The sequence below is a fragment of the Capricornis sumatraensis genome, chromosome 2, assembly GCF_032405125.1.
Source record: "Capricornis sumatraensis isolate serow.1 chromosome 2, serow.2, whole genome shotgun sequence".
In the NCBI taxonomy this organism is placed as follows: domain Eukaryota; kingdom Metazoa; phylum Chordata; class Mammalia; order Artiodactyla; family Bovidae; genus Capricornis; species Capricornis sumatraensis.
In genome coordinates, this window is record NC_091070.1 from 184800260 (window position 1) to 184822379 (window position 22120).

At 40.1% G+C, this 22120-nt stretch overlaps 1 protein-coding gene across 3 annotated transcripts in view; it reads right to left on the reverse strand.

Annotated features, from left to right (window-relative positions):
- NFIA (nuclear factor I A) overlaps nt 1-22120 on the reverse strand; it is a 624340-nt gene that overhangs the window by 27261 nt on the left and 574959 nt on the right. For 2 of the 3 annotated variants that reach the window (XM_068965476.1, XM_068965477.1), the window contains exon 10: nt 10572-10663. The exons of the other annotated variant lie outside the window; for it this stretch is intronic. In XM_068965476.1, coding sequence (XP_068821577.1) covers nt 10572-10663 — 92 coding nt within the window. The remainder of the gene's footprint in view (nt 1-10571; nt 10664-22120) is intronic. 3 annotated transcript variants of the gene reach the window in all.

Sequence of the window (22120 nt, forward strand, 5' to 3'; positions counted from 1 at the left end):
GCCACTGTCTTCTCTGAGTTTAAGACTAGCAGATGTAAACTATTATACACAGAATGGATAAGCAACAAGATCCTTTTATATATCACAGAGACCTATATTCAATATTCTGTGATAAACCATTGTTGCTGTTCAGTCACTAAGTCGTATCTGACTCTTTGCAACCCCATGGACTGCAGCATGCCAGGCTTCCCTGTCCTTCACCATCTTCTGGAGCTTGCTCAAACTCATGTCCATTGAGTCAGTGATACCATCCTCTGTCACCCCCTTCTCATCTTGTCCTCAATCTTTCCCAGCATCAGGGTTTTTTCAAATGAGTTGGTTCTTCACATTAGGTGGCCAAAGTACCGGAGCTTCAGCTTCAGCATCAGTCCTTCCAATGAATATTCAGGGTTGATTTCCTTTAGGACTGACTGGTTGGATCTCCTTGCAGTCTAAGGGACTCTCAAGAGTCTTCTCCAGCACCACAATTTGAAAACATCAATTCTTCAGTGCTCAGCCTTCTTTATGGTCCAATTCTCACATCCATACATGACTACTGGAAAAACCACAGTTTTGACTATACGGACCCTTGTCAGCAAAGTGATGTCTCTGCTTTTTAATACGATGTCTAGGCTTGTCACAGATTTTCTTCCAAGGAGCAAATGTTAATTTTGTGGCTGTAGTCACTGTCCTCAGTGATTTTGGAGCCCAAGAAAATAAAGTCTGTCACTGTTTCCATTTTTTCCCCTTCTATTTGCCATGAAGTGATGGGACCAGATGCCATGATCTTAGTTTTTTGAATGCTGAGTTTTAAGCCAGCTTCTTCACTCTCCTCTTTCACCTCCATCAAGAGGCTCTTTAGTTCCTCTTCACTTTCTACCATTAGAGTGGTATCATCTGCAAATCTGAGGTTGTTATTTATCCCAGCATATGTGTGTGTGTGTGTGTGTGTATACATTGTACATACATATATATATATATATATATACACACACACACATATACATTATGGTTGATCACAACTAATGATGCTCAGTTGTGATAAACCTTAAAGGAAAAAATATATAAAAAGAACACGTATATATACATATATGCATGTGTGTATATATATGTACATGTATAACTAAGTGACTTTGCTGTACAGCAGAAACTAATACAATATTATAAATCAACTATATTCCAACTTTAAAAAAAGAACATCTCCCTTAGTTGGATATTTCATTGGAAATATCATTATCAAGACCCATTTCAGAGCTGGACATGTTGATGGCAGTTTTGCATTTGATGCTGCAATTTTCTGACTTCATTGTAAGGCTCTCATCAAATTCTCACCCAACTCCTCTCAGCTCTGTACAGCCATTCACAGCTTCTCTTGTCAGTCTTTCCCTCCACTTCATTTTCTATCCCACTTTCCCCAAAATCCAAACAGCTAATTAAATGTCAGTAAATATCAGACATTTAGTCCATTCTCTACTTCCACGATGTCTAAAATTTCCTGAAGAATCTCCCTTTCACCTTCCCCTTCTCCACTGCCACTGACCTCATTTAAGTACTGGCAAAGAAGCAAGCACAAAAGGAAGCACTACTTGTTGAGCACCTACTGTATGCCAGATTCCATGCAGGCATGCATGCTCAGTCATGTCTGACTCTTTGCGACCCCATGGACTGTAGCCCACCAGGCTCCTCTGTCCATGGGATTTTGCAGGCAAGAATACTAGAGTGGGTTGCCATTTCCTTTTCCAAGGGACCTTCTCAACACAGGGATCGAACCTTGCATCTCCTGCATTGGCAGGTATATTCTTTACCATCCAGCCACCTGAGATTTAGGGCATGAGGAGAAGGGTGACAGAGGATGAGATGGCTGGATGGCATCATCGACTCAATGGACAACAGTTTGAGCAAACTCCGGGAGATGGTGAAGGACAGGGAAGATTGGCGTGCTGTAGTCCACGGGGTCGCAAAGTGTCAGACATGACTGAGCAACTGAATAACACTACCACCCGGGAAGTCCTGCCAGATCCCATACAAACACCTTTAATCCTTTCAGTGATCATCAATTCATGTAACCAAGGAGTTTCCTCAAATCTTTTTTGAGCAAAGCAACAAACAAACAAAAACACTAAAACTAAAGTAAAACATGCCATTAAACGTGATGGTGTCTCTGAAGTTAAAAAACCGGGGAAGAAAAGCAGACCAGTTCCTAGAACTGAGGCTCTGGCTTGGTTCGGAAGTGAAATTTGTGGCTGAGGACAACTAAAACACGCTGCCAAGTTAAAACTTGAGAGACAACGGTTCTGTTTATTGAAAAATGTATTTTAAGAGTGTCTCAAAGGCTGTCCGTGAGTCAGCTGCCAAGTGTTTGTGAAGAGAAACGTGGCAAGAACATACAGGCTGGTGTGGGGGCTGGGAAGCTGGAGGAGTCACTTCTGCCCGCAGTAGGAGGGAGCAGATGGCAGGGGTAACTCATCTCCCTGAGGCGGTGCTGACTATTCAACACCTACGGCTGGGGCCGAGAACGTAAGAGAAAAAATGATCAGGCACTGTTTTCTCTGCAGATGCTGGGGGTCCATTCATTTGCCACAGTCCTTACTACCCTCAGAAAAGGGGCTTCCCTAAGTGGCTCAGGCAGTAAAGAATGTGCCTGCAACATGGGAGACCAGGTTTTGATCCCGGGGTCAGGAAGATCCCCTGGAGGAGGAAATGGCAACTCACTTGAGTATTCTTGCTGGGAGAATTCGCAGAGAGTCGGATACGACTGAGCAACTAACACTTTCACTTTACTGTCCTCAGAGATATGACTGATTTTCCCTTGGGAAGTCTCTTCTTCCCTGGGGCACAACTTATCTTAAGGTTAGATATCGGGTGCAGGGCAAGGACAGAGGTGCCCAATGGAATGAGGCTTTTGGAGTACCTTTAGGGCAGATGCTCAATGGAAGAATCCATGAGATTCTGAACTTGTGGCATTTTGTCCAAATTTCATCCTAACTGGATGGTCACGTTAGACCCAGCGTTTGGCAGGCAGGTTCTGCCCGTATCCACAGAGCACATGATGATGAGCTGCTGAAAGACCACATATGTCCTTTCCCGATGGGTGCACTGAAGGCTCTGCCATCAGTGTGGGTCTGTGTCTTGGTTCTGCCCACCCCTGGCTATGTGGTTCTGGGGAAGTCACTGCCCTCTCTTTAAACCTTTACACAGTTTTAAATCTATATAATGGGGATAAAAATAGTAACAGCTCTGCCTACTTCAAAGGGTTGTTCTGAAGATCACATGAGAAAATACTTTGTAATCCAGAAAACAATGTTTAAATATAAACACTTAGTTATCAACCAAACAACCAATGCTATCACTTGTTGAGTATTAGCAGGTGTTAAGCATTTACTTTTTCGGCACTGAGTTTAAGACTCAAAACAACCGTAGGAGGCAGATAAATACAGTTATCACCATTTTACAGTTCATAAACCAGGCTAGAAAAATTGAATTACCAGGAAAAAATTTTAAAAATTACCCCAAAATGAAGCACGCATACCACTTCTAAGTGATGAAATAAAGCTCCAACCAAGATTTGAAAGGAAAGCTCACAACCTCAGCTGCTCTCCTCTCTGGGCAGAGCCTGGCTGTTCTCACAGATGTTGACTAATGTCATTAGTAAAGGTCTTTTTCCCAGGCAGGATGAGAGAATGAGCTCAGTCTTGATTTCACAGATGCAGGAGCTAATAGGAAACCGGGGCAGGTCTTCAGAAGAATCAAGTACAGCGGCGGTCCTATTCCTTGGTGTAAGAGTCAATCTCAGGCCACAAAGAGAAAATGGTCAGCAACCTTTCATCATAAACAGTTAAGGATGCAGACAGTATTCAGGAAAGATGTTCTGGAGACAGACTGGTTCAAATCCTGGCTATCTCATTTGCCGTGGGACAAGTATACTCTCTAAAACTTCAATTTTCCTATCAGTACAACAGGGAGATTCCCTTCCAAAACCAGGGAATTTCTCTCCTACGCGCTCAGTTGTGTCCAACTCTTTGTGACCCTTTGAACTATACAGCCCGCAAAGCTTCTCTGTCCATGGGATTTTCCAGGCAAGAATCCCAGAATGGGTTGCCTTTTCCTTCTCCAGGGGATCTTCCCAGACCAGGGACTGAATCTGCATCTCCTGTGTCTCCTGCATTGCAGGCGGATTCTTTACCCACTGAGCCATCAGAGAAGCAAAACAAGGCTAACAGCACTAATCTCAGACGGCTCTGAGACCTGTAGTTAGTGCAGGCACAGAAACGAACGTGTGTCGGTTCGCGTCGGTGCTTAATACAGAGTGCCCGTTTAGCCAATTAACTTTTTTCAGAGTTGGAAGTAAATGGAATTTTATCTGCCACTCCTCTCCAGTCTTGGGAGTTTTCAGCTGTATGGGCTTGTAGCTCCAATGCTCAGACCCAATTCTAACTAGAAGGGGGAGGATAGTTTATTTTCTTCTCTCTAAGGAAGTCTGAGTGTCTTGCCTTTGCAGCTCTCCAGCTGCTCCTTGCACTTCTGTGTGGTACCCAACTTCCTCCAGGCAGGCGGCTGGGGTCAGGGCAGGGAGAAGGCAAGAAATGCCTTCAGCTAATTGCACTGCAATCTCAAGTGAGCTTGGTGTCCGGCGTGAGAATATTACATAAGGAGCGTTGCTTCTTGGAAATGAAGGATGGTGGGGGGGGTGGTGGTGGTGGTGGCGGGGGCGGGGGGGGGCGGTGGTCTGGCTGATATGCCAGCAGCAGGAAAGGAGTCTAATAATTTCATCTGCTTGGTCCAAAGAAGACAGAGCTCAATGTGTCTCTCTCCTTTACATGGGATAAAGTCTTATTGTCCAGCTCATGGCTGGTCAAATTAAAAGTAGCAGAAAAAGGTAAAATGTCTAAGAGCCACAGCCATATCATCAGTCCAAAATTAGACAAGGACAGAAAAGCTACCTTGCCTTGTCTGTCCCGTCCACTCTTTGAAAGGTCTTCTCCCCAACTCCAAGCCTCTTGGGCAAATCCTTATTGTTAACTCGTGTCGCACTGCGCCATTAATGTTGCTACTGTTGTCATTACTGTTATTTTTTACATCTGTTTCCTCTATCAGACTTTGAGCAACTTGAGGAGAATTGTTATTCCCTGCATTCTGTAGGTGCTGGGAATACAGTCAGAAATGATGAGTGATTGATGAAAGGGATTTAGAAAGTTTTGCATTTCGCCTGGGCACTGGTTTCTCAGGCGGAGTTTCAGGAATATGGCACAGAAAACGGCAACAGATCCAAACACTCTCCATACCCACCACCTCCCTATGTTCCTTGTGCATCCCCACCAAAGGCAGACAACGAGTGCTGTGCCTATAACTGAGCTCTGCGGGGACCTCTCCAGGTGAGCAGGCTTCCGGCACAGAGAAGCGTGTGGCTCGTGCACACGTTTGTAAATTTCATGAGGCAAAGGCAGTCACATTGCTTTTGAGTCAGGCAGCTAAATGATTTATTAAGCAAAGGTTACAGCACCTGTGCCTTTTTGTCAACAAATCAGGCCCATGCCATGCCAAGCGATTCTTCTAATAACCCAAATGGTAATTTGGTTTTAAATAGCCTTTCAGATACCACAATTCTGTTGAGGCAGAACAGTGATAGATTTGGGTGGCAGGGAAGAAATGCCTGTTTTTAATATTGTTTGCACTCATTTTTCATTTTAAAGAATTAGTCCTCATTGGCGTTCTGCAGGTTAAGCATTTTATTTGAACATTCTGATTAAACCAGAACCTGAATGAAAATGAGTTCTTTGCTCAGTCCTTCTGTGTGGGAATTGGTATTTCTATTTATTACCTGATGATGAAATATTAACTTTTTCTCTCTAAATAAATGCCTCCTTTTAATGGCTCTCGTTTTCAGGGGTCAGATTAAATTATGAGATGCAATTGAGATGGTCATTGGCTTTCAGCTATTTGATATGATGGCATGCTCTCTCTTCTATCATTCAGTGGGTGTGCAGGGGACATTAACAGTGTCCAAAGTGAAGTAAATACTCTATGCCCCAGAGTCATTTCTTTATGTTATTATCAACTGTCATGGGACAATACTGAAAAATAAAGAGATTCGGGGTGGTCGTGTTTTCTCAGAACAGATGGGTGTTCTAAAGGCTGTCTGGAGGTGGCTACCCTCCATGTTAATGATGAGTTATAAAATGGAGAAGGAAACGGGGAAGCAAATCATGATAGTCGCAGAGGTAGCAGAAAAGTGAGGCAGAAGAATGGGATGGATAGCCTGGCAGGAATGTTCCAACAGAGCCAAAGCTGGGGTGAATTATATTAATACAATGCAATTGGAAGGCAGTTTGAAAGAAAACTAGCTCAGGGCAAGGCTAAAAAGAAGGCAATTCTGTCTCAGTGAAGGGAGGAATTCTCTGGAGAAAAAAAAATAGACTGGAAGGAAGGAGGAGGAAAAATGGCTTTCAATTATCCATGTTATCTTTCCCTACCAATCATTACAGATGATGAATAGGTGCAATAAAAGCCAATATTCAATTTTTCCAATTTACATGGAAAGAAGGCCATAATATATTGTTAAGGGGGAAGAAACAGCAGGTTACCAAACAGTGTATATAATATGATCTCATTTTTGCAATATATTTGTATGCACAGAAACAGTCTGGATGGATTTAGACAGAAATGTTAACAGTAGGACTACAAGAGATTTTTAAAAATTATTTTTTCCATCTGTATTTTCCACAGTTAACATGTTTCATGACAGTAATAAGAAAAAGTCATTATTTTTAAACTTCCTTATGAATCATTTAGATTCAGCCCACATTTGCTGACTACCCACTGTGTGCCGGACATGAGAACGAGTGCTTTCAAAGAGCTCAGCACAAAATGACAGTGGATTATTTTTTGATAAACAGTCCACTCTTCCTGGCTGTTTACAGAATTTCAGACTCTCAAGAGGTGAAAGGGTCATTAAGAGTTTATCTAATAATCACATTTAAAAATTGTGATAAAATGAACATAAACTTTACCATCTTAACAATTTTTAAGTGAACATTTCAGTGGCATGCAAGACATTCACACTGTTGTGTAACACCAACATCATGCATCATCCATCTTCAGAGCTTTTTTCATCTTATAAAACGAACACTCTATACCACTAAACAGTAACTGTCTATTCTGCCCTCTCCCCAGCTCCTGGCAACCACGGTTCTGCTTCCTGTCTCTCTGAATGTGACCACACTAGGTACTTCATGTTAAGTGGAGTCGTACAGTGTGTGTTCTTTTGTGACTAGCCTATTGCACTTTGCATAACGTCTTCAAGGTTCATCCATGTTGCAACATATTGCAGAATTTCTTTTGTCTTCAAGGCTGGATAATATGTAATATACCACATTAAAATGGTATACACACAGTAAAATGTATATGCCATGTTTTGTTTATCCACTTATCTGTTGATGACCACTTGGATTACTTGCCTCTTCTAGCTATTGTGAATAATGCTGCTATAAACATGGGTATACAAATATCTCTTTGAAACCTGGCTTTCAATTCTTTCGGGTATACACTAATGATCAGAGTCTATCTCTGATCAGAGCAAACTCAGATTTAAAACCAGAGAATATGCCAGTGGTATTCCTGAGAGATGAGCATCAGTCTCTGTTTGAATATCTGCAGGGAAAGTAGCTCATCACTCTATAAGGCAGTAAGAACAATACAAGAGTTAGATAACATAGGTCTTCAAGTTAGACAGAACTGGGGACACATTCTTGCTCTGTTCTCCACGGTACAGCCTTGAGAAAAATCAACAACTCTTTAGATCTCAGGGTTCACATCTATAAAATGGAGATAATTATACATATCCTAATGGATGGCTGTCAAGATTTGTTGGATAATGTACTTAAGGTACTTAGTGCATAGAAAATGCTCAATAAATAGGGGCTCTATATAATCAAGTAACTTTTTTTTTTAAAGGAATGGTCTTATGATAAACTGAAAGCTGCCTACTTCAAATGTCTATTCGTTAGTTCAAATTCTATCTACCAGAAAGAAATAGGGACCCATCAGTTCAGTTCAGTTCAGTTGCTCAGTCATTTGTTTTCCACAGGTTGATGCTCCAAGTATTTGAAGAGGTTTCTTTGGGGAAAAGAGAGGCCATTTTACTTTGTATTTGTTTTTGGATTTCTGTGCAGGATACCTTTTCTGCATTTATAAAGCTCACCTATCTGCTTGGCTGACTCTTCAATTTTTACTTCTTTAAGGCAGACTACAAAACTCTGTCTTCCCAGAAAATAATGCAATTAATACAAATTTCATGCCTATTAACAAAAATATTTTTAAAAAATGTAGGCTTGCCTAGGAAATTACTAATCTGCAGGTCATGTTCAGATTATGTCTAAAAAATTCCTATAAAAATTCCTCTTCTTAACCGATGTCCTCTCAGAAAGATTATTTTAAAATATTATTTTTATTATTTATATCTACAGATATGACTTCCAAATGGTTCCAGAAAGTAGTTCTTTTTAAAAAAGAGTTAATATATACATCTAAATATTAAAGTATTTAGAGCACATAATTTTTATCTCAGGATATATTTTTTGGGAAAAAGAATAACTCCATTAGTGCAGTTCTCATAAGACAACTGGGGATGGCTTTTTCCAAGCCAAATGTGGCAGGTGTCACTGCGATAAGAAACATTTAAGCTGTTGTCCCTATGATGCCAAATATTTAACAGAAACCCAAAAAATTCAGTTCCAGATGCCAATATTGGGCCTACATGACATCATTCATCCAGATGCGTAGAAAATCTGGATTTTAAGAATTGAATTTTTGTGGTCAACATCATGAAGACTCAGTTTGTGGGTTAAATAAGGCATTTGTGAAACAAGGCCATATTGGAATAGAACACGTTTTGATTATAGAGAAACAAATTGAATGGAATGTGGGGTACAATTTCAGTGCAGTGAACCACAGCTTATAAAAAAACACTATGTAAAATACACACAGGGCATTTCCAAACTGCATTTTTGAGGTTCCTAATGAAGTAACCTGAGCCCACTGGTGCTTTTAGAAAAGAAATCATCCAATATAAAGCTACTGTCCCCAATTTTTCCCTTCTCATTGAATTTGTCCATGTAAGACAAATGTACAAGAAATGTTCTACTTTAATGCATCTGAGGTAATTATTCCACTTCAAATTCAGCAGTTAAGTATTTGAAGGTGTGGGAAAGTAAGCAATAAACTTGAACAATTTTGCGGGGAGTATGGAACAGGCAATGTTAATCCCGGATGCCGATGCACCTGCCCCCTCCGCCCCTTCCCTCCCTTGCCAGTTTCAGAAGAAACAGCAGAAGTGGGAAATTCAAGAGTTAACTTTCTTCCTCCCCTCTTTGCTTCCCCTCTCCTTACAGCTGCCTCCTCCGAGGCTGTACTTTCTGTGACCCTGCTTCAGTGTAGGAAGGCTTCAGATGCAATGCTGTTTAACCCGCACTGTCGACACAGCAATAAACTAAAATCTTTTACAAAGAAAGCAAATGGACCCAGGAAAGCAAATCTATTTCGTTCATAAGCACCTGCTCATAGTGTTACAAACAAAGATGAATAGTTAGAAATTAGGCATCTGGAGATTATACACCGCAGCACATGCACAAAACATCTTGGAGAATTTTTTCAAACACTGTGTTGAACAGAACCTCAAAGGGAAAACATTTTCTTTATGTCAATTCTGATAATATACAGTCACATTCTAGTTAAGAAATGAGAGAGGAGCTTCTTCTAAAACTTGTTTCTAATTCTATTTCACAAATCTCTAAGTATCTTTATAGCTACTACCCTGGAATTCTAAAAGTCTTTCAGTGTTTCTCAATTCACAGCAGCTATTTCAAAACTTTTAAAAGCGAGACTTTCTCCTTGATCTATACTAGCACAAAACACATCTACTGAAAAACAAACTCTAGATGTCCTGGCAAACTCTTTTTTTTCAATCACCTACCTCAAAACATGACATTAATTCACATCCATCCCCTCCCACCCCACTGGGGCCAGCACAGACAGTAACAAATACCTCCTATTTCTGCACCAATACCAGCAACTTAACAGGGCTCAGGAACTCTTTCTTTTCCTTTCTCTTAGAAAGACTGTCAGGGTCCTGGGGACCCTATAACGAGTACAGAAGAGTGGCTGGCCCCCCACTCCTAGCATGCACTCTGATGTCACTGGCAAGCAGAGTGTACTTTCCAGGTTCAATAAGGGGCCTACTTCTGTCTGCTCACACGCGGAGACACGGATTCCTAAAAGAGGGAGCACACTCTATCCAGCCCTGGGAAAATTTTCTTCCCATAGCAAAAGCAGGTCTGGCACAGAAACCCTCCTCTTCTACCCCCTCAATACAAGAAACAAAAATTGCAGGCACTGTTTTCCATGATTTCTGAGAACACATGGAAAGGTGGCTGAAGGGCCGGGACAAGGTCGGGGGATGGGGGTGGGGGGTGGGGTTGGGAGGTAAAGGGAGGAACAGGGACTGGGAAACGCAGCCTGTGGTGGCGAAAGATGAGTTACAATGCACCTGATGAATAAAACAAGCTGCACCACATACAGAAAAGATGAGAGCGGCCCACCTGTGTCTGTTGAGGGATATTTACAAAGCTTGGATCCCGTGGTCCAACACTGACGAATCGGTTTGCGGGGGAGGTGCTGGGTGTCGAATAGGCTGTGAAGGGAAGGGACACATGCGTTCAGGAAGCGGCACGAGATTGCACACGCAGACAACACCAAAACACACAGTCTCCGAGCCTACGCAGCTGATTAACAAGGAAATGTGCAAACACTGCAGCTAGCAGAGGGATCTAGCTAGCGAGGGCATTTCAGACAGTCAAAAAGGAACGGGGGTTGGCTTCCAAAGACTGCTGGGGTAAAACAGCATCAAACTGGTGCTCAGATGAGCTCTTTTCTCCTTCCATCATACAAATTAGAACATGCAGGACATTTGCAAAGTATACTTTCTGAGTGAAACATGAGTTCTGGGGTCAGAAAGAGATGTCCTAGTCTTTAAAAGCACAGGAGAAAGAAATTAGGTAGAAAGGGGAGGAAAGCAGTTCATTTTACAATCTTGCTTTTCACACTATTACCGTCCTAAAGATCATGGGATGTTCCTGTTCCTCTATCTCTAAATACAATATTAGAGTCTTTACAAAGGGACTGGGTTCTCCAGAAAGGTGGTGGAAAACCATCTACAGCACACTGGCTTTACAGGCTTAGTGGGGTGTCTAGAATTTTACGATCACAAAATGTGCTTACAGTATTAACATTTATAGTCTTCCCATCCTAGAACCTTTCTGTTCAGGCACAAACCATCAAGACCCCATGTAAACCTGGAACCTTAGGTACCACACTTCAGCCTACTATACTTTTCACAGTACATAAATGTTCTGTTGCTGGTTTTTATACTTATATTGAAGAGCTTCACTCTACAGAGAAAAAATTCTGTAGTTTTAGTGTTTCGTTGGCTCATATATACAAACGGACATTTTTTTTCTGGTGTCCTTCCATTCACTTCTTAACCACAAACTCCAAGGATTTATTCATAGTCTTTACTAGAATTTTTAGACAATTACTTAATTTCAAATTTCTTAACCATACTTGTAAAAAAGCCTAAGTTTTCTGGACTAACACAAGACATGCACTATCTAAAAGATGAAAAGGATTTGCACTTTTTAAAACACACAAATAACTGAAGGGATAATACCAAGTTCCTTTGCCAGATATTTTCCCGTGCATTAACATCATCTGCCTCTCTTCCTTTGATTTTCTGTTTTACAGAAAACTGCTCAGACTTCTTGTTTCCCTTGTTAAGCACATCCAGAGACAAAATTTCCAACCAATCTGGCCCAAGTCCTATTGGTCTTAGAAGTAAGTCACCCATGCAGCGCTCTGATGGTCATGTATTATGGTTGTGTTGGAACAGAGGAGGAATAAAAGGGTCCCCGGATATCTATTAAGAAGAAACTTTTTTGTGGCTGTAGTATTTGTTTGAGAAGAATTTGTCCAATAATAGCTTTATCTAAAATGATCTAATTGTATGATACATTATACTGTCTAGCAACTGATTTCTTCCCCAGCCCATCCTGTCAGATTAACCTGTAGAGATTTGAAAAATACATTCAGTTATTCTGTATGTGCCTCTCACTCATTGCTATGGGGAAATTTACTTTTTAAAAAGCTCAGTCAAATATTCTTTATTAATGGTTTCATTCAGCCTATTGCTCTACTTTGATGTGCTTTCAAAAGTCTTAACAGAAAGTTTTATACTGAAAATGATGGGCTATAATCACCTGATAGTGAATTTATCTGCTCCTAGGGCACAAAGAGGATGTGGGAGAGAAAAGGAGGAAACTTGTTGATAAAATAACCTGTTAAGCCTGTTAGCAATTATGAGGAAAAAAAGTATTTTTTACACGTGCATAGGTAGGTAGGTTGAGAAGGAACAAAAAGGCATGAAGAATAAGTTACGGTTCTAAGGGTGAAGCGACTGATGAAAGGCTGAACCGTAAGGCCTTGGTGTGATGGTCCTAGCAGAGCTGTGTGTGCATGCCCGCACTGATCATCACAGATATACACAGGATTTCCTGTGAAGACTTGACTGTACTGGTGACATCCCAACAAGCATGCTGGCTGATCCTAGGAAACATATGCTTTTTTTTCTTTTATTTTCTGTGTGAAGCTAGGTCTTCACTTACCATAAAAGTGCTTGTCTCTCAGTTGTGTCTGACTCTTTATGACCCCATGGACTGTAGCCTGCCAGGCTCCTCGGTTCATGGGATTCTCCAGGCCAGAATAGTGGAGTGGGTAGCCATTCCCTTCTCCAGAGGATCTTTCCAACCCAGGGATCAAACCCAGGTCTCCTACATAGCACTAAATCTGGAAAGGTCTGTATTACATTTCATTCTCTATTTAATATTTTTGTCAGACATAAATTTTGCCATTTTGAAAGGAGGTTTAGCATCTAAATAATTGAGCCACTCAAAATTACCATGAGACTAACAATTGGCTCTTGTTTCTTCTTCAGTCAAGAGACCAAACATCCCAGGAGGCCCTTAATGCTCTCATAGGCTATTAAAACTGCTCCAAAGTTGTTTTTTTTTTTTAAAGAGCTATGCTGAGAGAGGTGGTAAGGTGTTTGCCTTAAAAAAAAAAAAAGATATTACAACTATAAAGATCTGGACGTTTTGGAGTATCCAAGTCATTGAATGGAACAAAAGGTGCTCGGGGAAACTTATTCTATAGAAAGCTGATTCTCGGAAAAATCAAGGATACTGGAAAAACAAGGGAAGGAAGAAAGAAAGTGGCTCGACTTCCATTATTGTAGTTTCAATAAGCAGAGTGTTCACCTATAACAGGATGCAGTTCCAGAGATGATATGACATAGGGTGAATTTGATTTTTCCCAAAGAATCAGTGGAATGAGGGAGTTATCTTGTTGAACAAAAGCCTCAGTTGAAACTTTCTGAAACAATCATATATGTCATGGTGAATCAATTACATATGCCCAGTTAAGTGCTTTCAACATGAATATAAAATGAAGTAAAGGGGGCTATATGGTAATTAATTATATACAACTGTGCTTACTATGCTCTTATATTACATTCATTATCTATAATTTTTGTCTCTTTACAGCAACAATCAAATGTTGCAGAAGGAGCTTCAGAAAATCAGTAAGTCCAGAAAATAATTTTCTCGTAAGAAATTATCAGGTATTTTTGAGAACTCTGGTGGGAAGATTCAGGGGCATTTGATGATTTCCTGATAAAGTCAACCGGGAAATCAATTTGCTTATATAACCTCATTGTAAAAGTCCTCATGACAAACATGACTATTAGAAATCAAAGTATTGATTAGTTGTCTGCTTCGGAAACAGAAAGTGTTTGCTTTTTTTAGCAGCCATTTGACCTACATGAGCAGCATCATCATGGTCCATTTTCTTAGCCTTATGAAAACACATTTCTATACTAAACACCTGCCAGCTCTTATATGGGCTAATCTGATCATATTTTTTCTCTTCCTATGTATTACTTCAGATTATCCAAGAGTCCTAGCCTTAGCCACAGAGGTAAGTATCAAAATTTCAAGTCAGAATCTGATCCCATATCCTTCTGTGTTGCCCACTTACCATATGCATTGCTAATTCTAAAATCCTTCAGTTAGGCAGTACAAGTCAGGCCTCAGTATGAGCAACTGGAAAACAGTTCACGAACAATTCTTTCTTTATATGCAATTGAGCCTCTGTGAATACTGGAACCTATCTCTAGGGAGATTGTGGGATGGCCAGGGAGAGTGGCTGAGATCACCCATTAGCTCTGCTCTTTACAACTGGGCAGGTGTTCCCTGGAAGAACAGCTTCTATGTTCTCAGAAATGGACGTAACTGACTGCCTGTGAGTCTAACTTTTGTTGTTCCCAGGTTATCTGTTTTTTTTTTTTTTTTTTTTTGCCTCTGAATAAGAAGGAATAAGGGAGGTGACCGAATAGAGGAATCACGAGTTTCCAGATGAATCAGTTTGGAATTTGGAATAGCCTTGACCCAACAATCATAAGCTGATCATAGGGCTAAAAAAGTGGTCCAACTGTTCTGAATAAAAGATAGCTGGAGCTTTCCTGTTTTGGGGGAAAAATATGACTGCAAAACAAGATACTTGAGACATTAAAATATCTGTACCAATGTCAGCTGATGCTTTCTTTAAGATGAAAACAGTATTAGTAAAACCACTCAAATCTCACAAACTAGAAAATGTGAGTGCATCAGCTTGTTTTGAAAGTAGGCAGCCAGATTCAAGATCTAATTCAAATTTAGCAACCCCTGAAAAGCAGAGACATTACTTTGCCAACAAAGGTCCGTCTAGTCAAGGCGATGGTTTTTCCAGTGGTTATGTATGGATGTGAGAGTTGGACTGTGAAGAAAGCTGAGCGCTGAAGAATTGATGCTTTTGAACTGTGGTGTTAGAGAAGACTCTTGAGAGTCCCCTGGACTGCAAGGAGATCCAACCAATCCATTCTAAAGGAGATCAGCCCTGGGATTTCTTTGGAGAGAATGATGCTAAAGCTGAAACTCCAGTACTTTGGCCACCTCATGCGAAGAATTGACTCATTGGAAAAGACTGATGCTGGGAGGAACTGGGGGCAGGAGGAGAAGGGGATGACAGAGGATGAGATGGCTGGATGGTATCACTGACTCGATGGATGTGAGTCTGTGTGAACTCCGGGAGTTGGTGATGGACAGGGAGGCCTGGCGTGCTTTGATTCACGGGGTCGCAGAGAGATGGACACGACTGAGTGACTGAACTGAACTGAACTGTGTGTCATCACTGGAAAACAGAAGAGAGAGAAAATTACAGATTTCTGTGTAGAGCCAGGGTGTGAAAGGAGAGCAACCCTTTGGAGGAAGCCCTCTCCAGTGTCACAGAGTGGCCACCAGGAGGCTGAGTGCTGGGGCTCACCAGCCTGAGGATAGAGGCACCCAGCTCCTCTGCTGGGGTGGGAGAGAAGGGCATGACCCAGTGAGGCACCTTGGCAGAAAAGATAATGTAAGAGAGCTAGTGTATTTTGATTTTCTTTTTATGTGTGTGTGTGTCTTAGATACTTGTCTTAAAAAAATTTTTTTATTGAAATACAATTGATTTACACTGTTGTTTTATTAACAGTTTCAGGTTTATAGCAACATGATCCATTTGTGTGTGTGTGTGTGTGTATGTGTATGTATATTTATACAAATAAATAATTTCTTAGATACTTTTCCATTACAGGCTATTGCAAGATACTGAGTATAATTTCCTGTGCTATACACTACGTCCTTGTTAGTTCTGACATTCTGAATTTACTTCCAGACACAGGAAGCAACAAAGTCCCCTAAACCCTGGCAGACACAAAGTTTGAAGAGAAGTTTGTGTTCTGTTCATGAGAGATGCCAACCATCTAAAAGGAAGGAATATCCCATTTCTCATGCTCTTAATCTAAAAGGAGGGAATGCCCAGTTCCTCATTCCCTCAAACTCTACCAAGTCTAACTGCTGCGGTGCATCAAGGAGAAATATCTTATGTATTCCTATTTTTCCTCTCTCTCTTTGTCTCTCCCTTGCTCTCATGTAAACACTTCCTCCGTGCCAGGCTCTATGCTGAGTTTTATGGGAGATAAAAAGATGAGCCAGACACACTGCTATCCTTGAACTGTTAGCGTCTAGTGGGGAGAGATGAGTACAGAAAGTGAAAATATGAGTGTCTAAAAGTAATATACATAAAAATTGGTGGGGTGTTTAAGGACAGAAAAGTGACACCTGGCAGGGGGAACAGGAAAAGCTTTGTAGAGGAGAAGGAGAGGGCCTTCGTGACGGGCGGTAAAAGACATGTTAGTTGGCAAGTTCAGATGAGCTGCGGGTTACAGAGGAAGATGCAGGAGCCAAGGAGCAGAGGGGCAGGGTGGGGCTGTCAATCGTGGAGGGAAAGAAGAAAAGATGGAATGTCGCAAATGACACTTTGCCGTACAGTCTGGAAGATGAAAAGTTGAGGACTGGGGACTTGAACGTTTGAAATTGAAGGAGAAAAAGTCCACTGAATTCTTCTTGAAGAAATAATTTATAAAAGAATCAAAGATACCAAATTTTAAACACCATTAAGACCACTAGGGGCTTCCCTCGTGGCCCAGATGGTAAAGAATCTGCCTGCAATGAGGGAGATCTTGGTTCGATCCCTGGGACAGGAAGATCCCCTGGAGAAGGGCATGGCAACCCACTCCAGTATTCTTGCCTGGAGAATCCCCATGGACAGAGGAGCCTGGCAGCCTACAGTCCACGGGGTCACAAAGAGTCAGACACAACTGAGAAACCAAGCACAGCACAGCATAAGACCACTAGGCATCCTAACACTGTAAACCTTTCCCATCCTATCTCAAAATCAGCATGCACTTCACATGTTGTCTTGTGTTCAGAAACTCAAGACATTTTCACATGTGGGGATTTTTCTTTAAAAACGCTAGACAAAGATTCAATTTCATTCAGCTAGACTTAACTGTGATTCCACTACCTGCCCAGGAATGTGCTAGTTACTGGACCAAAGTCATCCGAACAAGTTTAGGAATGGAGACTTGAACAAATCCCTGTGTTTTCAAACTGCAAGTTTATTAAACGTTTATCAGTGACACCTGACTGTGCATCAGAATGCATGCAGTTGCAAATTGAAGCAGTGAGGCGACTAAATACCTAAGTGAAATAATTTCTGGAATCTTAACTGCACTATCGTATGTTACAATACTATTTTTTTAAAAGCCCTGTGAAAAACACTTTCGTTTGTAAAAAAACAAATGCAGAAACTATTAGAAAATAGATTAAGTATTAAAATATTAGTCGCTCAGTCGTGCCCGACTCTTTGCGACCCCATGGACTGCAGCCCACCAGGCTCCACTGTCCATGAGATTTTCCAGGCAAGGATACTGGAGCGGGTTGCCATTTCCCTCTCCAGGGGATCTTCCCAACGCAGGGTTCAAACCTGGGTCTCCTACACTGCAGGCAGATTCTTTTCTGACGGAGCTACAATAGATTGGGTACTTTCTAAATGAAACCTATTACAATTGACTCATTTGGGAACTTGAACAGCACTATTTCTTGCCAGGTCACAAAAAAAATGCTAGAGGATATTGGAATGTTTTTTCCTTTGAAGAAATCTATGGGTATCGACAAATTTACAGGGCCTAGGTTGGCATTATTAATGTAATTATAATGCCAAGGAAACACATTTAGCCTTTGCTGACGCATGACCCAATGTTCAGAGGTTTGGAAATTCCCACGTGATTGAATGGATGTTGTAATTTTTGTCCAGGTATTTGGAATCTAGAAGATAACCACATTGAATTTCCATTATTTTGATCATGTATGTGAAGTCAGTTACCTCATTCTATTATCTCTGCAGATCTTTTGTCTGTACAAACAAGTTACCAACAACAAAAAAGACAGCCTTCAGGGCGTGAAATTAAAACCTACTTATCGCTAGTATATTATTATGGAATAGCATACCCACCAGCCTTCTTCCTGAAAATCTAAAGAATCTGAACTTTAATATATTAGCATTACTTAACATGTATGGTAACAATTTACATGAAATGTTTAATGTGTCAATAGTTCACAAAAGTCACGAAAAGAATCAGTTTTGGCAGATGGCTTTGCTCTGCTGGTCTCTCCACTTGTGTTAGGGATCTTAATAGCGGGTAGGGCTCAAATGACATCATGATTTGGAATGATATGTTCAGAGAGGAAGGTATAAGACAAATTCATGTGTGCACACAGAGAGAAGGGACTCAGAGCAACTTAAAAACTGGACGTCTTTTGACTTTGTTACCAAAATCTGTGTAATGAAGAGGCACTTAACAATGAGTATTTCCTGTAAACAACCTATTTATACTGCCTATAATATTCTTTTTCATAATGATTTAAAGGACAGAATACAGCTTTATTTCAGTTCATTTCAATTTATTTCTAATGACTGATCCACATTCTATATCACTTATTTTTATGTGTACGCTGTGTGTTATTTAACTGAACATATCTATTGATCAAAAACAACCACGTAGATGGTAGGCACAGGTGAAAGTAATATTGAAGAGCCACAGGGAATAAACTCTGGCTTCAGCTGGGGTTTACTAAAAAAAGAAACCAAGATCAATATATTGGATCCCTCCCTCTTGAAAGGCTTCTGTAGCCTCTCCAAAGGCAGTGTAACTTTGGAAACCCACTTCTGGGACTATATTCTCAACCAATACTTAAAAGCACATATAAAGACTTACACTCCAAGATGTTCATTACAGCATTACTTATAAGTGCAACAAATTGGAACCAATGGATAAATTGATGTTTCATCCATATGTTAGAATACTGCAGTCATTAAAAATGTTTTAAAATAATAATGACACCATGATATGCTTATAATATGAAATGAATAAAAGTAGTTTATAAAATTATATATATGTATATACACATACATATGATCAATTATGTTTAAAATAAGCACAGAAAATGACTGGAGAATATACACAGAAAGTGATTATCTATAAAGACTGGAATTATGAGTGATTTCAAAATATCTTCTAGTAATTTTTAATCCTAAATAAAGACAAACAGAATCTGAAAACCCCAAATATAAAAAAACAATACTTAAATCTCTCCTGGGTTAATGTTATGATCAGATTCATATATAATTTCTAAGGGTGTAAACTGGCACAACGTTTCTGAAAAGCAGTTTGGTAATGTATATCAAGAGAAATATTTATACTATCTGCACTAGTGATTCCAATTCCAGAATCTATCCTAATAAAATTATTCAAGTTGGGGACAAAAATATATGTTTGATGATTTGCTGGAGGATATTCCATAGGCAAGGATGAAAGATAATGTTCTGTGGTAGGAGAATAAGTAAAAATTATTTAAAATAACATTTCCTAGCTTTTTCTTATAAAGTAAGAAAAGATGTAAAATACTAGTTAAGAAAAAACCTAGAAAATATTATATGCAGTAGGTCACAATAATCTTATATGAATATAAACATACACAGAGAAATGCACTGAAAAAAGGGAAGAAAATCAGACTAAAATGTTAATTAGTAGTTGGTTATAGGAGAATATAATTTTAAAAATACTTTTCTGTATTTTTCAATTTTCCTACATTGCATTGCCATATATTATCTTCATGAAGAAAATCTTAAGACTCATCTGTCATTTCTGTCATTTGAAATAGTAAAAAACTGAGGCAAAATAAGACATGAATGGGTTATGATAACTTAAATAACCCAAATGAATGTGATCGTTCATTATCTGTTTTCTTTTGTCACTCATTTCTTCTTGACAAAGTTCAGTTCTTATTTTTTCTGCTCACGAGTTCCTCTGTTTTTCATCCAATTCAATGTACCCAGGAGTTTTTATAAGAATAATAGAAAAGTATTTTTTATGGCATGTCTTGAAATATAGTTAAGTGGTAGAGTAGAAAGCACTGGGCTTTAGCATCCAACAGACCTGGATTCGAATTCTGGTTCAATTTCAGTTTCCTCTTTTTAAAAAGAGGGCTAATGATTCCAATTTTTCAGATTAAAATAAAAATCGTGCAACTAAGGTAATACATATGAAAACACATATCAAAGGGCCTGATTTGCAATAATTATTTTTCTTTTGTACAGTTAGACATTAAAAATTTGGTTTGTGCATAAAGTAGAAATGCTCTGCAAAAAAGTATTTACCGAAAATTATAACTTAAAGATAGCACATGTACATTTGTATCCAATGGGTTCCTAAAGCAGAACGTGTCATCGCTCAGTCGGGTCCGACTCTTTGTGATCCCATGGACTGTAGCCTACAAGGCTCCTCCGTCCATGGGATTTTCCAGGCAACAGTACTGGAGTGGGTTGCCATTTCCTTCTCCCAGGGATCTTCCAGACTCAGGGATTGAACCTGGGTCTCCTACATTGCAGGCAGACGCTTTACCCTCTAAGCCACCAGGGAAGCAGAACTTGTGAGCGAATAATGGCTACTGAGGGTGAAAATGTTATCCTTGTACTAAATTCCATGCTCTCTGGGAGGGGAAGAAGAATATAATTCTCCACCAGAAAGAGCACATATTTTTTGCTATCATACCCAAAGTTCAGGTGAGTGCAACTAAAAACTAGATGTACAAAACTTACCAAGGCTTTTCTGGATCACGCCCATTTCACCCCCCTTACCTGACCCCACTGTGTGAGTTTTGGTCACTGTAATTAGTGATTGAGATTTAAAGAAAAATTTTAGTTTACTAGAAAAATACTTTTAAAAGTAAATAAATCAAATTTAACATAAAAGGGGCTTTAAAACTCAATAATCTCTCCTATTCTCACTGGGTAAGCTACTTAAAACCTCCCAACAAAGCAATTTCTATCCTTCAATGCTGCAATCAAGTGTATACATACATCCCCCACTCTAGAGCAGCATATGTTCTATGCATACTGTTTCTTAGCACTCTCCTTTGACAGCTTAATATAACTCAAAGATTATCCCATGAATTCATATACATCCATCCTTATTTTTGACTTCCCTGGTGGCTCAGATGGTAAAAGTGTTTGCTTACAGTGCAGAAGACCTGGGTTCGATCCCTGGGTCGGGAAGATCCCCTGGAGAAGGCAATGGCACCCCACTCCAGTATTCTTGCCTGGAAAATCCCATGGATGGAAGAGCCTGGTAGGCTATAGTCCATGGGGTCGCAAAGAGTCGGACACGACTGAGCAGCTTCACTTCCACCCTTATTTTTAATTTATTTACTTATTTTTATTTCTGACTGTGCTGGGCCTTTGTTGCTGTGCGGGCTTTTCCCTAGCTGTGGCAAGTGGGGGCTACCCCCTAGCTGCAGAGCACAGACTTCTCATTGCAGCGGCTTCTCTTGTTGTGGAGCATGGGCTCCAGAGCACGTGGGCTCAGTAGTTGCAGCTCCCAAGCTCTAGAGGATAGGCTCAATAGTTGTGGCACACAAACTTAGCTTCCCCATGGCATGGCATGTGGGATATTCCCGGATCAGGGATCGAATCCGTGTCTCCTGCAATTGGCAGGTGGATTCTTTACCACTGAGCCACCAGGGAAGCCCCATCCTTCTTTTCAAAAGGTTTTCTAATGTATATCATATTAGTAGATATTTGGATATTTTGGTTTCGATCCCTGGGTTGGGAAGATCCCCTGGAGAAGGGAAAGGCTACCCACTCCAGTATTCTGGCCTAGAGAATTCCATGGACTATATAGTTCATGGGGTCGCAAAGAGTCGGACATGACTGAGCGAATTTCACTTCCACTCCCACTCTTTTATTATAATCACTGTTGCAGTGAATACTTGATGTATATCTTTGCTCATATGTCCAACACTACGTATGACTTACATTTAAAATTTATATATATAAATATATATATAATAAAATAGTCCTCTGGAGAGGTTGAACCAATTTACAGTCCTCAAACAGTATAGGAGAATGCCTATTTTTCACACACTCAACAGGATTATGTCAAGATATTTTTCTATATTATTTGAAAGGTCTTTCTCATTTCAATATTTCAAAAAAGTCTGCCCTATGTTTTTGTGGTACTTTAAGGCTTAATATTTCTATATTATATTTTTTTTGTACCACCTGG